The 25,357-nt window shown below is 44.9% G+C and overlaps 2 protein-coding genes across 9 annotated transcripts in view; one reads left to right on the top strand and one right to left on the bottom strand.

The window, feature by feature from the left end:
* Window positions 1-271: 271 nt before the first annotated feature.
* Window positions 272-19,402, top strand: LOC131566913 (serum paraoxonase/arylesterase 2). 4 transcript variants are annotated; one of them, XR_009275601.1, is made up of 10 exons: window positions 272-370; window positions 4,289-4,359; window positions 9,607-9,662; window positions 10,206-10,371; window positions 11,474-11,600; window positions 12,421-12,621; window positions 13,215-13,296; window positions 13,812-13,940; window positions 14,850-15,193; window positions 18,009-19,402. XR_009275601.1 is itself a non-coding variant. In XM_058818379.1 (9 exons), exons 1-9 carry the CDS (start codon window positions 297-299, stop codon window positions 15,006-15,008), a joined length of 1,065 nt encoding a protein of 354 aa, XP_058674362.1. In that variant the 5' UTR covers window positions 272-296; the 3' UTR covers window positions 15,009-15,508. The 4 variants fall into 4 exon arrangements, 1 of the variants encoding a protein (XP_058674362.1); XR_009275603.1 differs by having other exon boundaries at window positions 18,609-18,630; XR_009275602.1 differs by lacking the exon at window positions 18,009-19,402 and adding an exon at window positions 17,506-18,002.
* Window positions 19,316-25,357, bottom strand: part of PPP1R9A (protein phosphatase 1 regulatory subunit 9A) — a 132,426-nt gene continuing 126,384 nt past the window's right edge. For all 5 annotated transcript variants that reach the window (XM_058818340.1, XM_058818332.1, XM_058818347.1 and 2 more), the window contains one exon: window positions 19,316-24,882. In XM_058818340.1, coding sequence (XP_058674323.1) covers window positions 24,670-24,882 — 213 coding nt within the window. In that variant the 3' untranslated portion in view covers window positions 19,316-24,669. The remainder of the gene's footprint in view (window positions 24,883-25,357) is intronic.

Below are 25,357 nucleotides of genomic sequence, written 5' to 3'. Positions count from 1 at the left end.
GTAGCGCGCATTCCGCATCTCGCAGCCTTGGTCTGACACTATTATGCTTGTACAACGCACACATTGTCTATAACGGAGCTGGAAGTTGGTACACTTGTCTTTCCCAGGGGAGCCGTAGCACGGAGCCTGCGAGAGCCGCTGCCCGGCCCCGAGCTGGGTCTGGCGGGGCAGCGCTGCGGGAGCGGGAGCGGGAGCGGGCACGGCCGGGCGGGGCGGGGAGGCAGCGCCGCGCCCCGGGGGCGGGACGGGACCGCACGGACGGGACGGGACGGGACGCGGCCGAGCCGGGAGCGGCCATGGGGAAGCTGCTGGCGGTGGCTCTCGTCGGGATCGCGGCAGCCTTAGTGGCCGAGCGGCTGCTGGCATTCCGGTGGGTGAGCGGGGATCAGAGCCGCGGGTCCCGGTGCCGGCGGAGCGGGACGGGGCTGAACCCTCCGGGTGCGGGGCTGAGCCCTCCGAGTGCGGGGCTGAGCTCCCCGGGTGCGGGGCTGAGCCCTCCGGGTGCGGGACTGAGCCCTTCAGGTGCGGGACTGAGCTCCCCGGGTGCGGGGCTGAGCCCTCTGGGTGCGGGGCTGAGCTCCCCTGGGTGCGGGGCTGAGCCCTCCGGGTGCGGGGCTGAGCCCTTCAGGTGCGGGGCTGAGCCCTCCGGGTGCGGGGCTGAGCCCTCCGGGTGCGGGGCTGAGCTCCCCCCTGTGCGGGGCTGAGCCCTCCGAGTGCGGGGCTGAGCCCTCCGGGTGCGGGGCTGAGCTCCCCCCTGTGCGGGGCTGAGCCCTCCGAGTGCGGGGCTGAGCCCTCCGGGTGCGGGGCTGAGCCCTCCGGGTGCGGGGCTGAGCTCCCCCCTGTGCGGGGCTGAGCCCTCCGAGTGCGGGGCTGAGCCCTCTGGGTGCGGGGCTGAGCCCTCTGGGTGCGGGGCTGAGCTCCCCGGGTGCGGGGCTGAGCTCCCCCCTGTGCGGGGCTGAGCCGGGCGGCGGCGGCGGGAGCTGCGAGTCCTCCCGGCCGGAGGTGAAGGAAAGCGCCCGGGTACAGCGTAGCGAACACCTGTCCTTGCCTGTGCAGTGCCAGCCAGAGGGGAAGGGTCCATCATTGCCGTCAGTATTATCAAGGGAGCCGTTTTTTGCCAGAGAAGATACAGCCATCATGATGCCCTTTTCATCCGATTTCGGCATGAACTAACTTCGGGACCATTTGGGCAGCGGAAATGCCCTTTGCACTGAGTGCATGTGAAATCCTCCCCAGGATGATGGGAGCAAGGGGGACAAGCAAAGAAAGTGCCCAGGGGCAGGGGGTAGTACCTCTGTTTTTATAGAGCCTGCAATTAACAGAGATGTGCCAAAAGCGCTGTCTCTGAATTTACCTCATCTCCTGCCGACTGGCCGAACAGTCACTCCAAATAGTTTGCCAGACACTTGGGTTATGCTCTACCAAAGCTGACCTCTGGATAACAGTAGCCCCTATGTACGTGAGGTTTCCTGTGATGGAGCCCAGGCTGTGGTGATCCTAAGTTGTGACCTCACTGGCTGTGAGCTGAAATACCCAGCCCTGTCATGCTCCCTATCACACACCTCATGCCATGAGGTATGAATGTGAACACTGGTGTCACAGCAGCTTCCGTCCTGAAAGCTCCCAAATGTGTCACTGGTCCTTTCAGGTCACAGAAGTGATGCTGAATTACTGTATTGGAAGGTGGCTAAGTCATTATAATTTTGCTTACATTCACAATACTCCAAATGCCTGATTTCAGCAATGACATCCAGCTAATTCAACTTTGTGTGGATAGTAATTGTACCTAATTACAGAAGGAGAGCTTTACTGTCTGGACTCTGGCGTGTGGCATGGATGATGGCTGCCTTAAAGCCACCATGAGTATTACTGGTGATAGACACAGTGGTAACAGGGCCCTCCTGTCCTGGAGTTGCATAAACTGGGACAGCAGAACTGGAAGATACTCCCAGGCTTTAGTGGGGTGAGCCATTTCAATGTGCTGTGAAGAGCAGAGGACTCCACCTCTCCTTCAAACTGAATGAACAAATTAAACATTAGGAATCTGTAAAAGGAGAATCTCCATGAAGAAGCAGGATCCCCCTGTCTCTGTAGCTCTCTGTGGGTTTTCCCTGTGTGCTGTTTTCTGCAAACTGCAATGTACCAGCAGTCTTAAGACAGTTGCCAAGTTTGGAAACACACAACTTCAGATCACAAAGTACTCTAAAAGTAATTTAACACAGTCTTGAGAGGAGAAACTGTGGGTGGTGTTCGCTCTTGCCAAGGGTCTTTTTTATTCATCCCCTACCCAGAGGGCGAGAATCCAGCAAAGACTTTCTGTAGTTCCTTCTGAATTTGTTAAAAGACCCCAGAATCAAATCCCAAGTGATTCATGATTGGTTAGTCTAGAGATGAAGAAAACTAAAAGAGAGAGAGGTCTTTGAATATGGAACGGGTTCCTTCTGAAGGAAAGGGAAGGCCTGTGGTCTGTGTCCCATGAAGTAGGGCAGCAGGTGGAGGACTCAAAACTGGAAAGAGAAACTGAGGGGAAAGGTGCCATGCACTGGACTTGCACCAAGTGGCAAAAACTCTTGCTTTCTTTGAAGTTGCATCCAGCACATATTGCAGGTCCTCCATATTCCAGGCTGTTCTTGGTATGGCCAGTTGGTAATCTGGGCCATCTGGCTGCGTGGCTGGGGCTGTCTGAGGTAGATAAACTGACACACTTTGGAAAAGCTCTATATGTGCTGCAGGCTTGTGACTGGTGTCCTTTTGAATTACTCTCATTCCAGCCCATGAAGTGTTTCCCTGGGAATGCTGTCGGGATATCATCATCCCCTGCTGGCTGCTGGCTGAGTTCCTGCTGTGCTTTTGGCTCGGGTGGCTTCCAGCCTGCCTGGGAAAGGCTGCTGAAAATAGGGAAGGGAAAAACCCTAAGCAGGCAGCAGTGCAGCTTCAGGCAGGATCCCCCTGAGCCACCCTGGAGGGCTTGGTGGGTTTGGCTGTGCCAGGATGCCGGTGGGTGAGGGGGCAGCAGGGGGAGATCCCTCCTGCGCTGTTTGTGGGCTGGCAGCCAGCATCGTGATCTGTCAGTTCTCCTGGCTGGGAGAGAGGGCTTGGGAGGGTTTAACTTGCCTCCTTTCCTTTGCAGTTGTCTGCACTTTTTTACTCTTTTTCTTATTTTCTTTTGGCCTTATCTTAACAAACTGTGTCAGTGATACAAAATTGAAGCAATTTACAATTCATATTTAAGTGATTAAAAAAATGCAGGACTGGCATACCACGTAGTGCTCAACTGTATCACATATTTTTCATATCACTGACTGATACTGCTGTTTACTTTATGTTTATGCCTAAAACCATAACATAAACATGGCAACGTTTTGCTATGGGATCTTTGCGTTTAGAATTTCCTGTGTTTGCAGCAATAGCCTCGACATATGCATATGATAGTCATGCAGAAGAGTTACTAGGTTAGGTTAAATGCTTCCTTCTGGGCAGAAAAAAAAAAATTATTCTAGCACACTAGAATTCATAGAAATTCAACATATTTTCTTGTGTCACTGCAGACCAGCATGATCAAACCTCCTGGTTGTTGTGAGGTGGTGCTCATGCAGATTTGCAAACTTGGAGCAGAGAAATATGAACTTGTGTCTGCCTGTCTGTATCTGTTTTTCCAGTGAACTATGAGCCAGAGGTGGAATTTCATGCACATTTGTGAATGAAATAAGCACTGATGAAGGGTAATGCTTGGGGTGATTACCAGAAGTGGAGAGGAGGGCACAGGGTAATTGCTGAAAACTGTACTACCAACTCCTGCTTGTTGTAAGGGAAAGAGTGCTCCTGCCTTGCAACCTTTGAATGTAGACAAAAACTGAAGAAAGTGCAGCTGCTGGTGGCCTGGTCACCAAAAATAGGCAGTGGGCTGCAGTAGAAGATTGCCCTCTCCTCATGTGAAATGTTGGTCCTAACTGCAGGGTGCTTCTATATTTAGGTGTCTGAAACCTGAAGAAAGTGTGGTTATGTTATCATCTGAGCTGCAGTGGGTCATGAAAGCTTGTTGCTGGAGCTCGTGCACAAAACAAAGTTTCTGAAGTTACTCACAGTAGAGGAATCACTTAATCCGTGGTCTGTGTAACCATTGCAGTGATTTGGAGCGGTTGCTGTTGTTGGTTCTGGAGTTTGCTTATTCAGTATTTTATGGCTGATTTGTTGCTGCAATGTGGCAGACAATAAAGCTGAAAACTAGGAAAGTTACCTGTTTTCAAACTGGCTGTGTGCTGTTTAACCCTGCTCTTTCCTCTTGCAGGAGCAGACTCAATGCTTCACGGGAAGTAGCCCCGGTGAGCCTCCCGAACTGCCGGCTCATTAAAGGCATCGGTACGTGCTCAAAATAACTGAGTGCACTGCTTTTGACCAGCCTCTTTTGTAATGGCTTCTTAAAGCCAGCTTCCAAGCCTGATCCCAAAAACAAAGTGCTAATTTGACTTTGATTTGTTGCTTGGACTTGGAGATAGGGAGAAACTGCAGGAAGAAAATAGTACTGAAAAACTAGCTGCGTGTAAGTCGGTATTAAGTTTCTTTTCCTTTTCTTAAAATTGAGTACCTTGCAAACACTTCTTTGCTAAGTCACTTAGAAAATGATTTGGCTTTCAGATGAGGGTGTGCTGGCTCTTCAGGCTGGTACCTACAGGAGGCTGTCAGCTGGTTACGCCTTGGAGATGGGAAATGCTGCAAGGGTGTGCAGAAAATGCCAGTCACTTGTTTTAAAATTTTAAAAGTTTAATAGTAATATAATGGTTATAAAAATAGTAATACAATTAGAGTAATAATAATTTGGACAATTTGAATTAGGACAATATGAGACAAGAGAAACAAAGAGTTACGGACGTCCAGGTACCTTTTTCTGGGCAGAACAGCCTGAAAAAGGACACCCATTAACAAAGGATTAACCCTTAAAAACAGTAGCCTGTAGAATATTCATACACCTCATACATGATGCATAAATTCCATTCGAAATAGTATTCTGTCTGGTCATCATCAACTTCTTCCTCATATTCCTAACAGCATCATCCTATCCAAGCGAGGCGGAAAGAAGTTTGTTTCTCCTGATCATGGAGCAATAAATTCTCTTTCTCTGAAAGATTTAGGTGTCCTGTGACTGCTATCCCAGTGCAAGTCCTTTCTTTAGGAAAAAAGTATCCTACACAGCATAGTTTCTATTTTAACATTTTGTTATAATCTAAAACTATATTTAACACACTACTTAGGAGAATTAATACGGCATTACTTTCTACCACAACACATATTCATTTTAATATTTGTGAAAAGCCAGTCATAAAATTCACATTTTTCACAGGTGGAAACCTTCGGGGAAGGCCATAGGCACATGGGGAAGGAGTGGCTGCTAAAGGCCAGCCAGGCTGCCCCTCCTTAGTGCCACATTTTGGGATATTTGGGAGCCGCCTGGTGCCGCAGTGCCGGGAGCTCGGCGTGGTTGTGCAATGCAGCTGTGGGTTCCAAAGAGCGAGAGGTCGTGTTTGTCATCCTAGTCTGGTTTGCAGAGAGCTTTAACAGAGTGGCTCCAATGTTGACTTTGTACTTTGGGCAGTGTGTTTAGCACACAGCAATATTTATGTCTTGGTTTTTTTCTCTCCACTTAGGATAACCAGTTTATAAAACTGATAGCTTTGAAATGGATTGGTTTTTTGTGTCTCCCATTCTCCCAAAAAACCTCAATGCAGGCTTGATGGCTAAGAATTTTCCCCTCCTTAGTATTTTTGGAAATGGCTTAAATTATGTTGAAATTTGTCTAGATTTTTCATGTGTAAAAAGTCATTGGATGAGCTTTTACAACCTTGCCTATGAGCTTGCTGAGTCAGTGAGTTAATGTTATAAATCTTGTTTCTTCCTTGTGCCAGGATTCAAACATCTTTATAAAGTCAAATTGCTGCTATGAATGTGTATATGCAGAGTTCCTGTGCTTGAAAATACATACAGAAAAAATTGCATTGAAAAAATTTTCCAGGTCTTCTAGATTAAGCTGTAATTTACTCATACAAGACTACGAATGATGCTTGTTTGGCAGTAATTAATATAAAATATTTTCTCAGTAATTTTTTAGGCATATCAATATTGCAATCATTATAAGACTTCTTTTGCAATATGATTGTTCTGTTGAGGAAAGAAGGAAACCTGGAAAAGACAGATAGAGTTGTGTTTCATTTCTGAACAGTGTCTTGGTTTTTGTGCCTGACATTTACATGCAGATTAGGTTATTTCTAATAACCTGAACCTGTCTCTGCTTAGAGGCAGTGTATCCATTTACAGAGCTTCATTTCTGCTTCTTGCTGGCTCCTCTCATGCTGCCCCTTCACACAGAGAACTGCACCTTGCCTTGCCTTTGCTGTGCAGTTTACTGCTCATTAGAAAAATAAAAATGCCAAGAATTAGTTTAGCAGGCCCAGTGTGTGCAAACTGAAAAGTTGGCATGTTCACTCAAATGTCTTCTAAAACTCATTTGCTGTGACCAGGGGTCTTAAATCACTCAAGGTGACCAAGGACCCCTAAAGCTTAAATTCTGCCTAGGTAGTACTGTTCAGACATGGGGCTCTGCTGTACTTGGATCTGTAAGGTTGCTTGTGTGGGTGACTTTGTCTTAGGATGTCTTTGTGCATGGATGTCTTGACCTCCTGGGCCTTTTTCCTTTAAAATGCTAGGATAAAGCTGAATAAACATTCTGTCTTTATTTTAATGTTTAAATCAGTCCTCCTGAACTCTTAAATGTGACATAGATCCCCGAGCAGGATCATCTGGATCTGAGCAAAATAATCTTAATCTATCCATTCTGTACATGGAGGAGCAGACCTCTGGTACAGTCTGTGAAATATAAGTGATGGATTTATAGTAAGGGAAGCAAACACAGAGTAAATGGAAGATTTCTCTAGTGGACCTTTTGGTTTCTGCACAGTTGCATCTTTTCTGTATCTTTCTAAAGAGTTTAATCTATTCTGCTTTTCAAGTATTGTGCAATATAAGCACAGATGCAAACATTGAACAAACAAAAATTGCAGCTTGTCCTGAGCCTCATTCTCAAATATAAAGGAAAGGCTGTATTTGTAGAATAAACACCAGCTTCTGAGGTTTATTTATGCCTTATCATGTTACTGGTTTATATTAAACTAACTATATCTCCTGTACTAATTCCCAAAGTTCAAGAAGCTACTACAGAAGTTGCTAGAAATACTTGCATCTTGGAACAGTTCGTGGGATGTGGGCAAAACGGTGTCACACTTTTGGTCATGAAACCCAGATGGGTTTTTTTGTTAGATACACCTGCCGAATACATCATACTAAGATGAAATAAAGAACAACAAATAAAGAATAAAGAACAACATTTCTAGAGTAGGCAGCAGTTTTTCACACTATCTTTTAATTTCTCTTAAATGCCACCTCTCTTCAGATAATGCCATGGACAAGCTGGGCTCAGTGATACGGTTAAACAACAGAGAGTGCATACAAGTGATGCCTGAGGAGTGAGCTCCTGACTCTCCTGGCCCACAGGGCGCCTGCAGCAGCACAGAGCCCTCCCAGAAGGGCGTGCAGAGAGTCCCTGAGCATCCCTGCCGTGTGCCTGCAGCCCCTGCCCGGGGCTGGATCAGCAGGGCTGTGCTGAGTCAGCATTCCGCTGCCCTCCTGACACCCACACATTCCAGGAGCCGGCCAAGAGCGCCCAAAATGTGCTTTGCTGGGCAGTTTCTCTTGGAGCACTTGGGTGCAGGGCTCTCAGTGTGCTCCTTCCACTGGAAACTTGGAAAGTTTTTAATGATCTGCTCCCAATTAGCCTGCTCATATTTCTGCTTGGCAGCCTCGCCGATTCAGTAGCGATAAATGATTATATCTCTGTTTATTCACTCACCAGTGTGTGCTGCCAGTAAAAGCTGTCTGTCCAGCTCATGTCACCATGGCAATTGAGCCTCTCAGCATTTATTTATGCTGTTAGCTTTGCAGCAATCCTGGGAAGTGGAGAATTACCACTAACCCAATTTTATAAATTAACCCAGGCTTGGAGAGACTGGGGCAAGGGAAAGGAGTTTGTGGCTCAAACCAGAGTGTAAGCTGAGCTGAGAAAAAAAAAAAAAAAAAGGAAAAAATAAAGCCCAAATTCAAAACTTTAATTGGTAAATACAGGCTCTAAGTGTTTCTGGACACATCAGTGCAGATGTTGTCTCCTGCTTGAGTTAGTCAAAATTCAGAACCAAAACCCAGGGTGGGGTAACAGCTGACTCCTCCCAAAATGCATTTCAGATATTTTGCTCTTCAGAAGGCAGGGATACTCTGCTCATTGCTGTCATGGGATGGAGCAGGAACTTGCAGAGGCTGAGGAGCAGCTGGCCCTGGCCAGAAGTGAGAAGTTGTGCCTCTGCATCTTCCCAGGGCTGAGCTGGGGAGGAACTTTCCTGGATGGGTGAATTTGGGGTTCTGGTTCCTCTCCACAGAGGCTGCCAGTGATCCCAGGATCAATTACAACCCAGGCAAACCAGTGCTTGGATAAATAGGAGTTGCTTAAAAGCAAACAGCAAACCCTGCTCAAATGTGCAGGTGCTTCCTTGGGAAGAGGTGCTGAGGTGCAAGGGATTGTATGAGCCATGCAGGCTCACACGTGGTTATGGCAAAGCAGGAGGGGGTGTGGGATATGGGACAAGCTGGGTGGAAAAACCTTGTGTTGACGGCTCTGATAAAGAAAATCTGCAGAAGAATTTTCTCTAAGCAACTGCTCCTGAGTGGTTTCCCTCATCATCTGGAAAATGACTTGTGGGGAATGCTGGTTTTGCTGGTGATTTGGAGAAAAGAGGGGAGGGTTCTCAGGGAAGAGGTGGAAATGTGGGATGGCAAACAGCCTTCAGCATTGGACTAAAGGCTCTTTGGAAAGTGCTTTATGAAAGCCTAAAATTGCTCAATGGTTCTTACTAAAGAGTTTTTATTTTATCTTCCTTTCTTAAAAGGGAAAAATATTACAGGAGCTACAGGAACTGGCAATATTGGAAGTGATTACCTGTAGTTGAAAGTGAGGTCTAACTATGAAAACCCTTAGCTGTTACAGATATAGTAGGTTCTCTGTCACTTGAGAGCTTTAACTAAATATTTGGCAATCCATTTTTGTGAAGTGTCTGAACTCAATCAGGAGAATTAGTGTGCACAATTCCCACAGCTGCCTTATGCAAGCCTGAGGCCTGAGTCAGGGTATGGTCCTACCCTGGAATCTCCGTGCCCACACTAATTGCTTGCTGCAGAACACATCCTCAGGAGCTGGTGATTCACCCCACACCTGGTGATTCACCTCACAACATCTAGGGGCAGCTGGAGCTGGGGAGGAGACTGCCTGGCCACTGCAGGGGCACTCTTGGGCCCCAAAAGAGGTGAACCCCAGTACTATTTCCTAATCCAACGTGCTGTCTTCTGCTACCACTTTTAATTCAGTGGCCAAACTTCCACCAAACATCATCGTGTGTGCAGTCATACCAGAAAGGGTCATTCATGAGAGCTGGAATTGTACTTAAAAGAAGATTTTTTCAATGGGAAATGCTTGATGTCACCTGAAACCCCCTGTTTGTCTCTGTTTTGCAGAAACTGGTTCAGAAGACATCGATATACTTCCCAATGGACTGGCTTTCATCAGCTCTGTAAGTGCCCATGCCACCTCCCCACGCTGGGGCTTGCCTGCTTCCTTTCCTGCAGAAGCCATGGGTGAAAGGAGCACGAGGGGCTCTTTTCTACAGGTCTGACTGGCTCCCAAAGAGCAGCCCAGTCTTGTGTTGGCTTAGCTGTCATCCCCCTCAGCCAGCATGCTGCTTGACACAGAGGTGGTGTTGCTGGCTCTGACACAGGTGTCCTGTCCACAGGTGACTTACCTGGCCACGTAACCTTGGCTTTCTTTCATGCTACTTCATTGAAATGTTGAAATGTCTCTGCTGTGTTAAGAAGCTGTGTTAATTCCCTAACTTAAAAAAAACCCCAAATTTTATGTATTGGTTTTGCTGTTCCTGATTGCTTTTTTGCCTTCAAGAGATAAGTTTTCAACCTTCTCTTTGCAATTATGGTGGCTGGCCATGGGACATCCTCATGTGTGCTTGCAAGTCTGATCAAGGCCCTGGCTTTTTCAGCCCTGTCATGCTCTAGTTTACCTTTTTATCTGGGAATTATTTTCTTATGTTTGGTTTCTACAGGGCTTGAAATATCCAGGACTGATGAGCTTTGCTCCGGATAAGCCAGGTGAAATATTTTTGATGGATTTGAATGAAGACAATCCCAGAGCAGTGGAACTGAGAATCAGCCGAGGGTTTGATCTGGCATCGTTCAACCCTCATGGAATCAGCACCTATATAGACAGAGGTAAAGAGCTTGAGATGGTGGCCAATATCAGCCTAGAGAACACAGTCAGGAATTCCTTTGCAGCCTTGCCCTGCACCCCCATGGTGGTTCTTGCTGGCAGACAAAAAGGTTTGGGGTTTTTTACCTTTGTTTTGCCCTTTTCTGAATGTCAGTTGCTAAGGGAAACACATTTGCACATAATTTCAGTCTGTCTGAAACAAGGATATCCTGGATATTAAAGGGAAAAAAAACATGGTAAAATTTAGGGTTGTAAACCACAGAAAATTGATTTTATATTTATGTCTGTTTCATGCTGGGTTCAAGTGTTTTGAGGAGATACATCCTTCATTGACTAGTAGTGCCCAGAATGGAAACTTTTGTGGCAAAACAGTAAATTATCATCTCTCTGTAAATTACCAAAACCCCTGTTACTCTTTGGCCAAGCCAGGTTCTCTTCTCCAAGGCATGTTCTCCTACATCAGGCTCTGACTACCAATAAAGGATCTTTTTCCCTACCCTTTCACTGGGGGCTTTAGCAGAGCAGGTAAAACTGCTAGTATAAAGAAAACAATTGCTGCAGCTTGACCTGCATCTCCATACAGTCACCCTTTAAGGGAAGGTGTTGGAAAAATCAGTGGTGGCTAATTTGGGTCCTGCCAGAAGGGTTGGGCAGATGGGCAGCAGCCTTGCTCAGAATGCAGGAGAGGGATGCTCCTTCCGCTCTGCCGGGGATGTGGTGGACAAACCCAAGAGCCCAAACTGCCTTGGCCACAAACCCTTCTTCCAACTGACTGGGGCTGTTTCACAGATTATAGCAAAACCCAGTGGCTTAGCTATAAGGATGAGGTCGTGGTTTCTTTCTTCCTTGGAAGAAATAACAAAAATCTATTATTAACAAAGCAGTTTCCTGTAGAGCCAGCCTGGGAGAAAAGCAGCTGGAGGTCTGGGTCTGGTTGCAGAGCATCTTGCAGGATGTGGGTACTCATCCCTGTGCCTCTGCAGAGCCATGAGACAAATGCCCCAAGCCCAGCCTGTGCCCTGTGCTGGAGGCTGCCTCAGGGCTGGGCTGCTCACACACACAGACTGTGGCAGAGAATTCAGCTGCTTCCGTTTCTTTTTCAAGATGACACCGTGTACCTCTTTGTGGTGAACCATCCCCACCAGAAGAGCACTGTAGAGTTGTTTAAATTTGTAGAAGATGACAATTCTCTTGTGCACCTGAAAACCATTCGACATGACCTTCTGACAAGGTATTGACTCAAATACAGATCAGGCTGCACTGGTGAAATCCAATGTAGGACGATTTTTGCGTTTAGGCTATTGTTAATATATTTTCTCTTTAACCAGCATCCCTGTTTCTCTTACTGATTACTTCTTATCTGTGTAATCAAAAGCAGTGTTTCTCCAATCTATTCTCTAAATTAGATTTTTAATAGTTGTATCACTAAATTAGTCTTAAGCGCAGCTGTGATTGATGCCAGTGAATTAGCTTGGCATCCATTTCTCTTTTGCTCATGTAACCCACACTCAGGTCATTGCAGATATGAGTCTCCAGATATTTTATTTTTTGTTTGGATATCCTACACTGTAAAAATAAACATACATTTACCTTTTTCTGTTTTTCTTATTTTTAATACAAAAATATTTTGGTCTGTCCTACTGCAATATGATTGTAAAATAAACAGCCAGATTGATTAGGTTGTCACAACACCTACCTGTTCTCTGATTTCTACTTGAATGTAATGAAAAAGAAAATAATACTAATAATACTACTAATAGTATTACTAATAATAAAAAAAAATATTTCCATGTACTTATAGACAGGTAGCCAGATCTCTAGCTCATGCCCTATGCCCTCTTCAGGTCTCAGCACTGCACTGTCCTGGCTCATAGAAAATAGAAGTAAAAAGGATTTAAATAATTTGGTGACTACTTGAAGTACATCTGTAATTGCAGCCTCTTTATGGTATTGATGGCCATGTCCTGACTGTATTCTGGGCAATCCTAAAATGGTACTTCATACCTCTCATTTAATTATTTTTTTAATTTCTCTCTTCATTTGTTTTTTAGTGTGAATGACATAGTAGCCATGGGACCAGACAGCTTCTATGCTACCAATGACCACTACTTCTCTGAGTTCCTCTTGATGTTCTTAGAAATGTTCTTGGGTTTAACCTGGTCAAATGTCATTTACTACAGTCCAAAAGAAGTTAAAGAAGTAGCATCTGGGTTTTATTCAGCCAATGGAATTAACATTTCACCTGATAGAAAGTAAGTTTCTATTTACATTAGATTTTGTTTTGTCACATAGAAGTATCTGGAGATCTTCATTTGTACACCTGGTACCTCTGTGGTCAGGTGTCTGAAGTGGTTCATGTAAGGCAAGGTGCAGCACAAGTGATGCAGAGTGTTTGTAGCACACAAGTTTTGTCTCAGTGTTGAGCAGCAGTGTTTGCTGCATTGTGTGGTACTTTATAGGCAGCAAGGTCAACAGTTGCTGTATTTTAACCAGCTGGTACAGGAGTTTGTGTGTCTTGCTTGCAAGGATTAATGGGGCAGGGTTTCTGCAAGCAGGGAGTGCTCTACAGTCCTACACCTGCATGACTGAACCAACCACTCCTGTGGTGTGGACAGGTGATTTAAAAAAATATATTGAAATTGTGATTTTCCAGTTCCAAGGCTTATTTCAGTGTCATAATGGAAAACTGGCACAGTGTGAAGCTACACTGGCACCTCAGCAGGTTGGCTTCAGTGCCCTGTGGCTGGCTGGCAATGTCTGTTGGTGTGTGGGCTTGCACAGGAGGAACTGTCTACTTTTGGTGTCTGTCTACTCATATATTGAGGTGCTTTTCTTCCTTTTGAAGGTACATCTATATTGCAGATGTATTGGATCACAATGTCCATGTCATGGAAAAACATGCTAACTGGAGTTTAACCCATGTGAAGGTAAGGTGCTGCTGTTCTGTAAAAAAGAGGCAAATGTGGATTTTGGACAGAATAGTTTTGATGAATGCTTGAGATTTCAGCATGATCATCTGTAAAGTTCTGGTCTGGGTGGCTCCTGCTGTGGGTTTGCAGAGGTGTCTGCACACCCCATTACAGAGCTTCTGATCTCCCACCCTCCCACCAACAACAGGGAGGAATCCTTGGGTATGCTGTGGAGCTGTAGTGGGAGTCTGCCTCAGGCAGTGTGGGTCAGAGCACTGAAAGCATCCACAGAGAGGTGTAGGTGTGCATGAACTGATGGGGGAAGCCCAGAGCAGCAAGCAGGTTCCTCATAGCACAGGGGTGGGGAGGATGCATACCAGGGGAAAAGACAGACAGAAGTGGGGGGAGAAGTATTTATTTAAAAAAAAACCAGTCTAAATTATGTCAGATGAGACAAGTCTGTTGGTTATATTGTAATTTCCTTCCAGGAATTCTGATAGATTTAATTTTTTTGTTTTTTCTGTGTTGGCTAGACGCTGCAGCTGGACACGCTGGTCGATAACTTGTCTATTGACCCCCACACTGGAGACATCTGGACAGGATGTCATCCCAATGGGATGAAGCTGTTCCACTATGATCCTGAAAATCTTCCTGCATCTGAGGTGCCTTTTGGGAGACATCATTGGTGTCTTGGCTATGTCTGTACTGGAAAGTTGTTTTGTTCAAATCATGCTGGTATAACTTAACTGCATTTCATAGAAAGTGCCTGGCACAAAGTGCCTTTGTTAAAGCAAAGACCAAGCTGGCTTCTGCTCTCAAGTGAGAGCCTGAGCAGCATATACTCACTAACAAACACCTATTCAGATCCTTGGGCAGCGACTAAATAATTTCCAACCAGTAGCTCAGTCACTCTGGACTCCTCAGGCTGCTTTCTGTGCAGCTGTGGACGTGCACACAGATTCTGATGAGCTGCATTAATTACTGAGCCAGCACCTCTTTGCCAAACTGGACATAATTGACTGAGTGCAAAGTGTGACCAGAAACATTTCCACAGGAATGATTAATTTGTGCAAGTGTGGTTCATCTGTAGGTAACACTGTAATTCTTCTTTCTATGAAATCAGTGAGGTACTGGCATTGGGGTGATGGTGGCTACGAGTGCAGCTGTCTGCTGTCCATTGGATTTCAGCCTTGTCTGAAGCTCCCTCTAAGACACTTCTCAAAATGACCCTGTTCAATAGCGATAGATTTCTGATACTAGGCAGCTGCTTACTCTGCCTGGGAAAAACATGAAAATAAGAAGATATGAACTAACTCTTAGTCTGGAAAAAAATGTGCACATTCCTAGTGGTGGGGATGAGTACCTGACTTCCTTACAGATGTTGCACAACAACATTAAAAAAAAAAAATCTGTGTTTCACTAAAGGCCCTCTCAGACGAATCACATGGCTGCCATTATCAGCAGCTAGTCATCCTAGCTGATCTGTTTAAGCTAACATGCTGGTGTTCCCCCTCTCCCCGGAGCCTTTTCACCTGTGACCATTTCACAGCTGTACCTCCCCGCCCCGGCAGGTGCTGCGCATCCAGAGCATCCTCTCGGAGCAGCCCGTGGTGACGCGCGTCTACGCTGACAACGGCTCCGTGCTGCAGGGCAGCTCCGTGGCATCCACCCACCAGGGAAAGCTGCTCATCGGCACAGTCTTCCACAGAGCCCTCTTCTGTCATCTATAGCTCCTCACGGGCAAGGCCTGCTGCTGTGGAAAGGATTTCATTCCTTGGGAACGCGCTTAGGTTCTGCTAGATCTGCTAACAACAAGACTGTTCCAATAAAGGTTAACTACAGTAATGGAAATGTATTTTAGCCTTCCTCTCCAAAGTAAGACTTCTACACAATAGTAAAGGACATGGAATTGAAGGTGAGAAATTAGTTTATTTGTGTAATGGGGAGGACCCCATGTTGTTAACACTGAATTGAAGTTCAGTTTCAGATTGACTAAACTGTCAGACAGTGAGCTATGTGCTGGCTGGATTTCTGGATTGTTGTTCGGTTGTTTTTTCCCCCCATGAGAAAACTGATTTTGTAAATGAGAATTGCTGACTACCAGTGTGGTGTGCATTCTTGTCACTGACCCCTGGGCCTTCCCAGGGACTGTGCTAGGGGTTTTTCTTCCAAACCTTCCTGTTGGCTTTCCCTAATGCTTCCAAAATAACTGGAAGGAGAATAAATATCATTTCAGTCTCATTCATTTCCTTTTCCCCCTTAAAGCCATTTCCCAGTGTTACTTCAGTTTCATAAATTTGTTTTAATCCTATGAGAAAAGAGTAAGGCATCACTTTGGAGAGGTTACTCAATGGGTCTTTCTAAGGGAGTTTAGAAAATCTTTTTTTTCTCTTAAAGAGTGGGGAAACATCTCCTGCACACCTTCAGCAGGAAGTGCATTAGCAGTTACTGTGGTCTGTCACTACAAAGGGAGCATTTCTGGGCACTGTGCAGTGATTCCCCCAAGCCATGGTCACACATGTTCTGTGTTTAACTTCAGCTGCTGTGGAAGTTAAACTGCCGTGCACCAGGCAGCCCTTCAGGTTTACCTGGCATCAGTTACTGACATTTCGCACTGCCAGAAGCCCCCCAGGTTTCCTTCAGCTAGTGTTTTTGGGCTGATGTAGCAGCATTTGCAATGAACTGAACTCAGTGTCCTTTGAAGCTGGAGCTCATGGAGTGAGCTCTCCTTGCATTAGTGTAGATGCCCTTACCCTCAGAGCAGCTCCTGCTGCACTTTCTGAGTTCCCAGCTGTGATCAGCTCTCCAGTTTTCTCAGAGTTGCTGACATTCAGCTGAAGGCTCTGTGTTACATGTGGGATCTCTCCTGCTGGGCTTGCCACTGTGCCTGCACCTGCCTGCACTGGCCCTTGCCAGCATCTTGGCAGCCCCTCCAAATGCTGCCACCAGGCAGACATCCCTGAGGGCCACAAGCCCCTCTGCATCCTTCAGCTGTGCAGTAGATTTTCCTCACTGCAGTTCTTCCACCACTGTGCAGAAAAAAGCCTGCTCCTGAAGTGCAATCATGGGAGGAGAAGCAGCCAGTCCCTGGGTGCTGATTGCGAAGCTGGCTTTGCCGTTCCTTCTGCCTCTGCTCCAGCACAGCCACAGCCCCTCTGGTCTGAACAGAACATGGAGAGTTCAGAAAACACAGGAGTGCTTCTGCCTTTAAGACAGACCAAATAACCTGCTCTGTAGTGGCCCAGACACTGAGATAGGATGTGGAGTGTGTGCAAACCCTCTGTCTGTGCTCTGCCATTCTGGCTGGGAAGAGGCAGTGCTGCAGGCTGAGGTTTGGGTGAGCAGGGCCCTGAGCAGCAAATGTGTGTACTGACACCTCTTGGCTCCTGCACCTTTCCTTTCTAATGAGCCTAATGGCTTTCACCCAGTGGTAGGGAAAGAGAAACTGCTCCTTTCCTGAGCTCTAATGAGCAGGAAGCCAGTGCTGGGGCTGTGTTGCTGCACAGGAAGGATGGTGTCACCCCGCTCCCTCTGCACAGCCGACTGGGCTGTGGGTCCTGCCACATCCCCTCCTCCCACAAAGCCTCTGCCTCACCCCAAGGCCTCACATGGCCACTGACAGCCACCGTGGTGCAAGGCACGTCCCTGGGCACAAGAGCTGTGGGAGGCTGAAGAACAGCCAGTCCATGCTGGGCCTTCCAAAAGGCAGCAGCTTCCCTCTGCTGCCATGGCCAGCACCCACACACACCCAGTACCAACAGTGGTCCCTGCCCTTTGTGGTGTTTTGTACCCCAACAGCACCGGCTGCAGGGCTCAGTGATGGCTGGAGGGGCAGCTGTGTGCCAGTAAATCACACAGCTGATTGATTTGTCCCTTAGCAGGTCTGTGCACAAACTGTGCTTGCAGCTCCTCTCTAAAATGCTCCGTTGATCTGGGGACTTGAGCCCTGCCCAGGCTTCACTGCCTGCCCATGAAGCTTTGGTGACAAGGACTCATCTGTCTGAATCACAGTTCTGAGGCTTTTGCTGTCCATGGTGTGCAGCCCTTCTACAGAGCAGAGCCAGCCCTGAATGAGGGCAGCTTTTGTCTCCTCCCTTTGCAGAACTTTGGCATTACCTAACTCTGGCTTTCCTGCTCCTTCCTTAGCAACCTCTCTCCCTGCAGGACACTTTCAGCTTCCCTCCTAAGTGGTGTACTTTCTGACAGGAACTTGTAATCCATTTTCAGCTATGAAGAACAGATGTCATTCCTGGAGCCCAGGCTGAAAGAACTGCTCTGAAGGAAGTTCTCACAGCAAGGAGAGGTTGGGCTATTCACTCATCAGTGGCCTGCACTGGCATTCTAAAGTGATTATTCTAGGATTGTGCCACTTTTTGTTCTGAACTGCTATGTTGTAAAGAGTTACATCCCATATCAGTGGCAGTGACACAGCTGAAGTGCCAATCAGTCACTCTGCAGGTCCTGGATTTACTCTCTGGTTGTAGAAGGGCAACAGCCACTTCCCTCTGCAGTGCAAAAGTAACCCACCAAAACATTATTCTCACATTTTACTGTTGCTTAAAACATCTTCAAATGAGCAAATCTGCATGTTGTCCGATCTTGTCAAACTTCTATTTTTTTAATTGGTTTTGGCTTTTCAGAAAATCAAAACTGTCTTCACTCATCACTGGCTTTTTTTCCTGTTCTAAACTGCTTTTGTACTGAAGATTTTCCTGTTGGTCTGCCTACAGATGGAACCATGGGCCAGTGAGGGCTCTTACCTTTTCCCACAGCGTTTGAGAGGAGAGACATCCCAGGTGCCTGCTGTTCCTGACAGTGACATCTGCCCTGAGGCCAGGAGGGCAGGAAGCCCATTGCCAACCTCCTCCCAGGTTTCCCAGCCTTGCAGGGCAGAGCTGGGAGCTGGAGCAGGGCAGGACCCAGCCAGCCAGCGGGTGCTGTGCAGCAAGAGCCAGGCTGGGCCACAGCTCCTTCCCCTGGCAGCCTCGGGGCAGAAAGAGCAGGGTGCAAGATGCAGCTCAAGCCTGCCCTCCCAATTGCCAAGTGACCTGCACATGGAAAATCCAGGCTTGCCAGCCCAAGGAGGGCATAACCCATCATGTTTAACATGCTGTAGAGACTGGAGCAGTTCTGGGCATTTCTGAAACCCGGCTGCAGCTGTGTGAGACAACTTGCACAAAAGGAAAGACATATGTACAGATGGCTCCAGGCTCAGGGAGCTGCTGGGGAGACACATTTTACATGTCAGTTGTGGGCCCAGAGCATCTTAGTATATCTATTTTAATTAAGAGAATAATTTTATGATTGAGGATTCTCTTTATTTCTTGCAGGTGGTGCCTGTATTAGTGGAAGGTAAGATTTATGATTCAGTCATTGGGAAATATAAACTGGGTTAGACAGATTAAGTGCACAGTGTTTGGCCTAGATTCTGCCAGATGTAAATCCACTGAAATGACTACACAAATTGCACAGTCTGTGCCCTTCGATTTTCCCTAACTTAATGCTTTACTAAAATCAAATAAATAGAAGACTTATTAAACATATTCAGTAAAAGAACTGCTGTACTTTGAATGTATTCAATGCCCATTATAAATAATCTACACTTGAGTGTAAAATGTTTTTATATAACAAAATAAATCTAGATCTTTTAAACACACAAACATTGACCAGTACCAATGTGAAAGCAGCCTATTTTTACATCAACCTGCAGCAAAAGACTGCATGCTACATTTCACCTTAATATGAAGAAAAAAACGATTTTCCCTTTTTTTTTTTTTACTTCTTTCTACATAGTTACAGAGTGTAAATGAGACCCACTTGGGGGCTTGTGAATCATGCCAATTTTGCTAAGAACTGTGATTAAATAATCTTTGGCTGAGCAGAAGGAAGTGAAGAACAAGCAGGGCAAGGTACATATTCCCCTGGCCCCCAGCCTGACCCATGCAGCTGTCTGGTCATCCTCACCATTTACTATTTCTTCTGAAATGACAAAGAAAAGGGCAGAAAAGTGAGGACTCATTACAAATTCTAATAAAGATTCAGGATTTCTCTTTTTATTGCATTCGTTGTCTAACAACAACAATACTCATTGGCAAGAAATTTATTTACACTAACAAATTAACTTTAAACCACAAGGCTTTGTTGTTTGTATTTCAACTGTAAGAAAACAAAGGGCCACCATGATGCTTTCTTTTGATGTCTCCCAATAACTAAATATTAAACAAAGTTATCCTGGGGAAAACTCAACAATCTAGAGAAGTTCATATCAACCAAGCACAAGAGAACAAGCTCAGACATGGCACTACTGTGTCCTTCATGCAGGTGATCAGATACCAAGATGTACAAACAAAAAGTTCAGGATAACATGCATTTCATATACATTTGACCTCTTTAAAAAAAGAACAAAAAAAGGAAAAAAATCTGAAGCACAACTATCTCCTTAACCATATAAAAAGAAGCAATGTAAGAAGCCAATTTTTACAGTAAGCACAGTGCATTTTAGTCTTTTAGCTGCCTGGTCTTCTAGCAATATGTGTTAACACTTGTCAGTGACCAGTGAGATACCATTGCAACATGACTGGGAAATGTGAAAGCAGGTGCTGAGTGAATGTGTATGGGAAAGTATAGAGTCAGAGATGTTCACTGTGCACTCTTCACTTCCAAAGGGGCTGGTTACTCCTATGTCTGGTGCCCTGAGATCCCTCTTTCCTTCAGACACTTCTGCACAGGTCCCAGACTCACTTCCAGTGGTGGCAGTGGCAAAGCTCCCGTTGGAAACCCAGCAGGAGCTCCCGGGTACCCCGTGAGCTGTGAGCCCTCCTCACATCTCTGGAGGAAGAGACCTGTATAACTCAGCAGGTTTCACCAACAGCTTGTTCTTGACACCATCCACACTTCCCAAAGAAACAGGCAGCCCAAGGCACTGCCACCAAACCTTCCTGTAAGATGTGCATTTTTGAAATCATTACTTAATGCCAAAAGTGAAAGTAACAGTTGGTACAGCTGGTTAGCAACAGAAAGCTCATTTTATATTGAGGGTTTGGAGGGCTCAATGTCATGACTAATGTATTATAGCTTTGAAAAAGCAGTTCCACAGGTACAGAAAAAAGTCCATTAAAATCCACAGGGAGGTTGACAAAAGGGACTGTGCCATCTGCAGACGACCCACACTCCACTCTAGTGAGTGGGCAAGTCTCCTTGGATTTCACTGTCATCCTGCTCAGAAATGAACTGCTGAAAGTGCTCCAATAAAAATCAAGGTTGGGGTTAAAAACACAAAAAAAAACCCTGTTTCCTTGCTAGAACACTGATACCCAACTACATGATGATCCTCTTCCATACTACTGTAGAACAGTATTCTGCACTACATGCAAGGGTGGCATTTCTTTCTCTTCTTTCTCTTGGAAGTGGAACACAATTCATTCCCAAAAATGACACTGCCCACCTGTTACCAGTCCATGAGCCAGGAGATGAAGGTGTAACAGCTCAGGAGGACAGGAGGCTTTGATGGAAGCAATACAGTATGAGGAACCCTGATCTCAGGTGCCAAGCACCTCTGAATGTCAATAAGAACTAAGAGCTGGTGAATACTAGAGGAAAGCTTCTCAGTAATTCTAGTAAAAGCTCAATTCTTGTGGTATCCCTGCAGCAGACTACAGTCATAGCAAAAGAGATGCCATTGCAAAAAATTTTTGAGAAGTTGGAAAAATACAAAAGTATTTGTATACACTGAAATACAAACATCTAATGCGATTAATATTTTTATTAGTGGCTTCTGTTCCACTGTGTAATTCTAACCCATGATCTTCAGCAGGCTCCACTGCCAGCAACCCCATCAGGACAGGCTCAGGGCAGCAGGTGAAATGCAGACAGGGGCAGTGAAGGGTGCAGCTCCTTCCTCAGCCCCTGGCCCTGTCTCTTGGGCAGACTGAAACCCAACAGGCAGCTTTAACAGGACACTGCATGGGTGCAGCAAGCCACCCGTGAAGAAATGGGAATACACAAGCTGGGAGCAATTCATGTCAGCATGTTTGGTGATTTGAACAGAACAAGGAGCCACTGCTCTCCTCACAATCTCAGAATAAGCACTCGGGGTTTTAGGACTAAAGTAACCTGCAGTGTTGTACATTTCATTTGCTATTTTTGAGACTTCCACTTTTTCCTAACTCTCTGCTCTTCACCTTTTTAGAGGCTCTATATATTCACAACTCGCAATACTGCAGCAAGGAGCAGAACTAGAGTTTACAGAACTGGCCTCCCACCCTAACCAGGGAGAAAGTAACTTGGGCCAGCCTGCTGCAGTCACCCAGGTGTAATGATGACACAGCCCATGTCTTGAGGTGTGGAAGCACCACACTGCCTGAACAGCAGTTCAGTGGTGGCCAGGAAAGTCAGCCTAAGAAAAAACATTATTAGCTCCACAAATAAACACACAATGTAGGCAACATTATGCCTGCAGGTGAGCCAAACTGTGAAAAAGGCTGTCCAGCCATTCAGCACAGAAAATTTGTTTCTTCTTGTTCCATTAAGCCTCACATTAGTCTGACTTAGCATTGGTTTACAGGAAATTAAAGTTAAGAATGATGAGACATCCATCTTTTTTTTCTTATAAGTCATAATGCAGTACAAGGGGAAAAAATTGCAACACAACTTTAAAGATCCTATAGAATAGCAAGAAAAGTTTCAAAATGTGCTTCATGTCTATTATCAGGTGACATTTCTGCACTTCCCAAGACTGAGTCGCCATATTTCATAAAAGGAACCACATCAATCTTTTATCACAGAAAGAACAGCAAAAACTCTTGTCATTGTTCCGTTTCCTTAGTTTTCACATGTTGATCAAAATGCATTTTAATGGTTTTACTTTCAACGTAGCCCACTAGGTTTTTTAAGTCAGATTTTTGTTGATGTTTTTAGTCTGAGAATAACAAAATACCATTATCACAAAGCAGTAAAAATCCCCTGAATACTTAAAAGACTTAAGTTGAATTAGTTATTCTGCAGAGTAAGAACATGATTTACAAAGAGATTAACTAGGCATCGTTCTAAGGAGCAAGAATGAAAACTCAATATATAATGCAAAGCAATCCGCTCTGGTTTCTAAATAAAAAAAAAGAACATGAAACAGAGACACCACCTTAGATTATTATATACAACCACTTAAACATTACTACAATGTAAACATAATTTAAAAAGAAAATCGTCATCTAATGCATTTATCAACATTGTATTTAAAATATTAAACTTCCAGTTTCTTCCAGGTAACTTCTTTTATGATGAGAATGCTAATTTTATGAGGCTGTTAAACATTTGTATAGTTTTTCTCCTATGAATGAACACAGAAGGATCTACTGCAATGTGTAATTTTTTGTTAGCAGGTGTGTTTTGCTGCTGGTGGTTTATCTCAAGAAAAGTAGCACAAGCCTTTAGAAATATCAGCAAGAATCTTTTATGGCAATTTCAATTCTAGATCTGAATAAAATATACATCAAAAACTAGTAGAAATTTGATTTGGAAGGAAAAATAAAGCTAATGCTAAGTAGATCTGTTGTGTATTAATTTTGAATGAACTAGGCTCTCTCAGTTTACAAACCATTTTACATGTCAAAGAAATTATTGGGATCAAGAGAAATGTAACTATTAACAGTGCACCCTAAGTGTTCCAAATCTGAGCTTCAGAGAACTTTGCAGACACAAATCTGAATGCCATGAAGTACAGAGCAGAAGAGAAGCCAAGCCAAACTAAAACACACATTTTCTTCAGAGGAATTTTCAGTTCTAGGCTGGCGCATTTTTAGGTTCCAGATTCTAACTCTGCATCACCATGTTGAACAATTTCTGGGTTTGCAGAGCAGATGAAGACTGCCATTTGCAGGCTGCATGAGTGGGCAGTGATGTTTCTCAAGGGTACACAGTGAGCTGTGGCTGTAGAGCAGCCAGCTCTGCGTGCAGCTCCTCGCTGGGGAGACCTGCCTGTTGTCTGTCCCTTCTTCTGAGGCAATACTGCAGAGCTCAGTACTGCTGCGCAGGCAGTGGCACCATACACTGCTTCTGTCACACTCAAAACTACACAGCAGCCTTCATCCATGGCCTCACACACCCCAGAAATCCCTCAAGTATGACCACTGCTAAGCCATCGAAACATTCTACAGCCAAAGCCCAAAAATTCAGGTTTTGGTTGGATATTCTTTAAATATATCAATCAAAACAGTTAAAATGTGTGAGCCTTGGATTAAGTAATCATCACCTCCATGGTAGCATTGACCTTAACAGCAATGTACTGAATTTAATTTTAACCAGGATCACTCATCTTCCTCTTCTTAAAGTGCACTTCTGTAAAAACTGAAAATCTACATCAGACTCAAGTTTGATAATTGTTTCCAATACCAGCTTCATAATAGCACAGCACAAAGTTTATTCTCCCAGTGCTTACTGACTGGAGAACGAATTTGAAGATGTGGGGTTTTTCCTGGGGAAAAACTAATTTGAAACAAAATAAACCCAGTTTCCTGTATGAAACACATGAAAAAAAAGTGGAGTGTGCTATAAGAAAGTTGCCTACACACTGGGAGTACAATAAAATTTATACAGATTTATACGCTGTGCTCTAGTTAGAAATTTATCCTTGCTCAGATATCTAAAGGATAAATGTTATCCTCAGATTTCTATGTAAACCCACATAACCATTTAAGGCTTTGCCTCCTTCCTGGATTAACAATTGTACAGTTAACAGAAAGAGTTTCACCTCCTGTCCTTTACTCAGGGGGAATATTGACTCTCCTGTCTTTATCTCCAGTGTATGAGATGTCGCTGAACAGTTTTCAGAGCAGTGCTGCTTAAAGGTACTGACGCGAGATGAAACTCAACTCCAGCAGACTGAACTGAGTATCCAAACACCGTAAAGAAGATGAATTTCCAGTCAGAAAGTCAAGTCAAATCTTATCAGACACAGCACAACTCCTTTGATCCAGCTGAAGAAATGTTCCCCAACCACACTGACTGGCCATACTATTCAGAAGAGGTGAAGCAGTGGACATGCTCCTCGGCATCATGCTGGTTACTGAGGTGACCAAACACACAGAGCTCAACAGAGAAGAGTAGTTTGGAAGGAAACACCACCACACAAAAATGAAATCTGTTAGCTGTCAACAAGAACAGAACAAACCGAGGGGCTGGGATTGTTTCACATGGCAACAGCAACGAGCGTGAACTGGATACGCAGGAAAGGAAACGACACAATATAAATTTCCCTAGTCATTCTATGTACAGCCCCGTCTCTCTGTACACAATCCTGGGTGATGAACACAAGAAAGCTGAAGGGGCATCAGAGTGGATAAGTTTCTCTTTCCTTGACATGCCTCCACTTGCCAAACACAGCAGCACTTCTGCTCATCACTGCTCATTAGTGCCCTCTGTTGCATCTGATGAACACTTGTCTGTTTTCTTTGATCTCCTCTGCAGCTGCTCTTGTTCCTTCCTTCGAAGCTTTTCCCTTTGCTTTTCCATTTTCTCTTGAGCTTTGCGAGCCTTCTCCAAGGATGCTTTCATTTCCTTTAGCTTTCTTTTAATGATTGCTCTGTCCTGGGAAGATGTCATACCAAGAGCCTGAGGTGGGAAAAACAAAATGTAGAAGAATTTCTTATGGTTTCATCTACCATATTTTGTTTTCATATTCTAGTAATAATTCTCCTTAGAAGACTGTAACAACAAAGTGAATCTGTCACAGGCTCAGATACATCACTGATATGAAAGTATTCCACTTCATGCTTTCCACTTCTAGAATATTAAAGATGAGATCTCATTGCTACCACTAATGTTGATTTTGTTGATCAAATAAAGCAAATAAACTATTTTATTGAAATCATCTAAGTCAACATAGAACAAGACTTCCAAATTCTTACTGCCATGCCTTAGTCAAAAGTTCACCAGCAGTATTCTAAGACACTTATAGTTAGTGAAGTGCCACCAAAAAATACAGAAGAGAAATATCAAAATTGGACTTTCAGATCTACTGAGCTTCCTGCAACTCCATTCTGTATTTTTGACTGAAGTAGGCTCATATTTTTACTACAGGAAACAA

This window comes from Ammospiza caudacuta, chromosome 1, assembly GCF_027887145.1.
Source record: "Ammospiza caudacuta isolate bAmmCau1 chromosome 1, bAmmCau1.pri, whole genome shotgun sequence".
NCBI classification, from domain to species: domain Eukaryota; kingdom Metazoa; phylum Chordata; class Aves; order Passeriformes; family Passerellidae; genus Ammospiza; species Ammospiza caudacuta.
This window is presented reverse-complemented; position numbering and strand designations above follow the sequence as displayed.

Excerpts from the sequence above, each read along its gene's own strand:
- LOC131566913 (XM_058818379.1), top strand. The coding sequence starts at position 297 with ATGGGGAAGCTGCTGGCGGTGGCTCTCGTCGGGATCGCGGCAGCCTTA. Across the intron at positions 371-4,288 it reads GAGCGGCTGCTGGCATTCCG|GAGCAGACTCAATGCTTCAC; the intron begins GTGGGTGAGCGG and ends TTCCTCTTGCAG. Across the intron at positions 12,622-13,214 it reads AACATTTCACCTGATAGAAA|GTACATCTATATTGCAGATG; the intron begins GTAAGTTTCTAT and ends TTCCTTTTGAAG.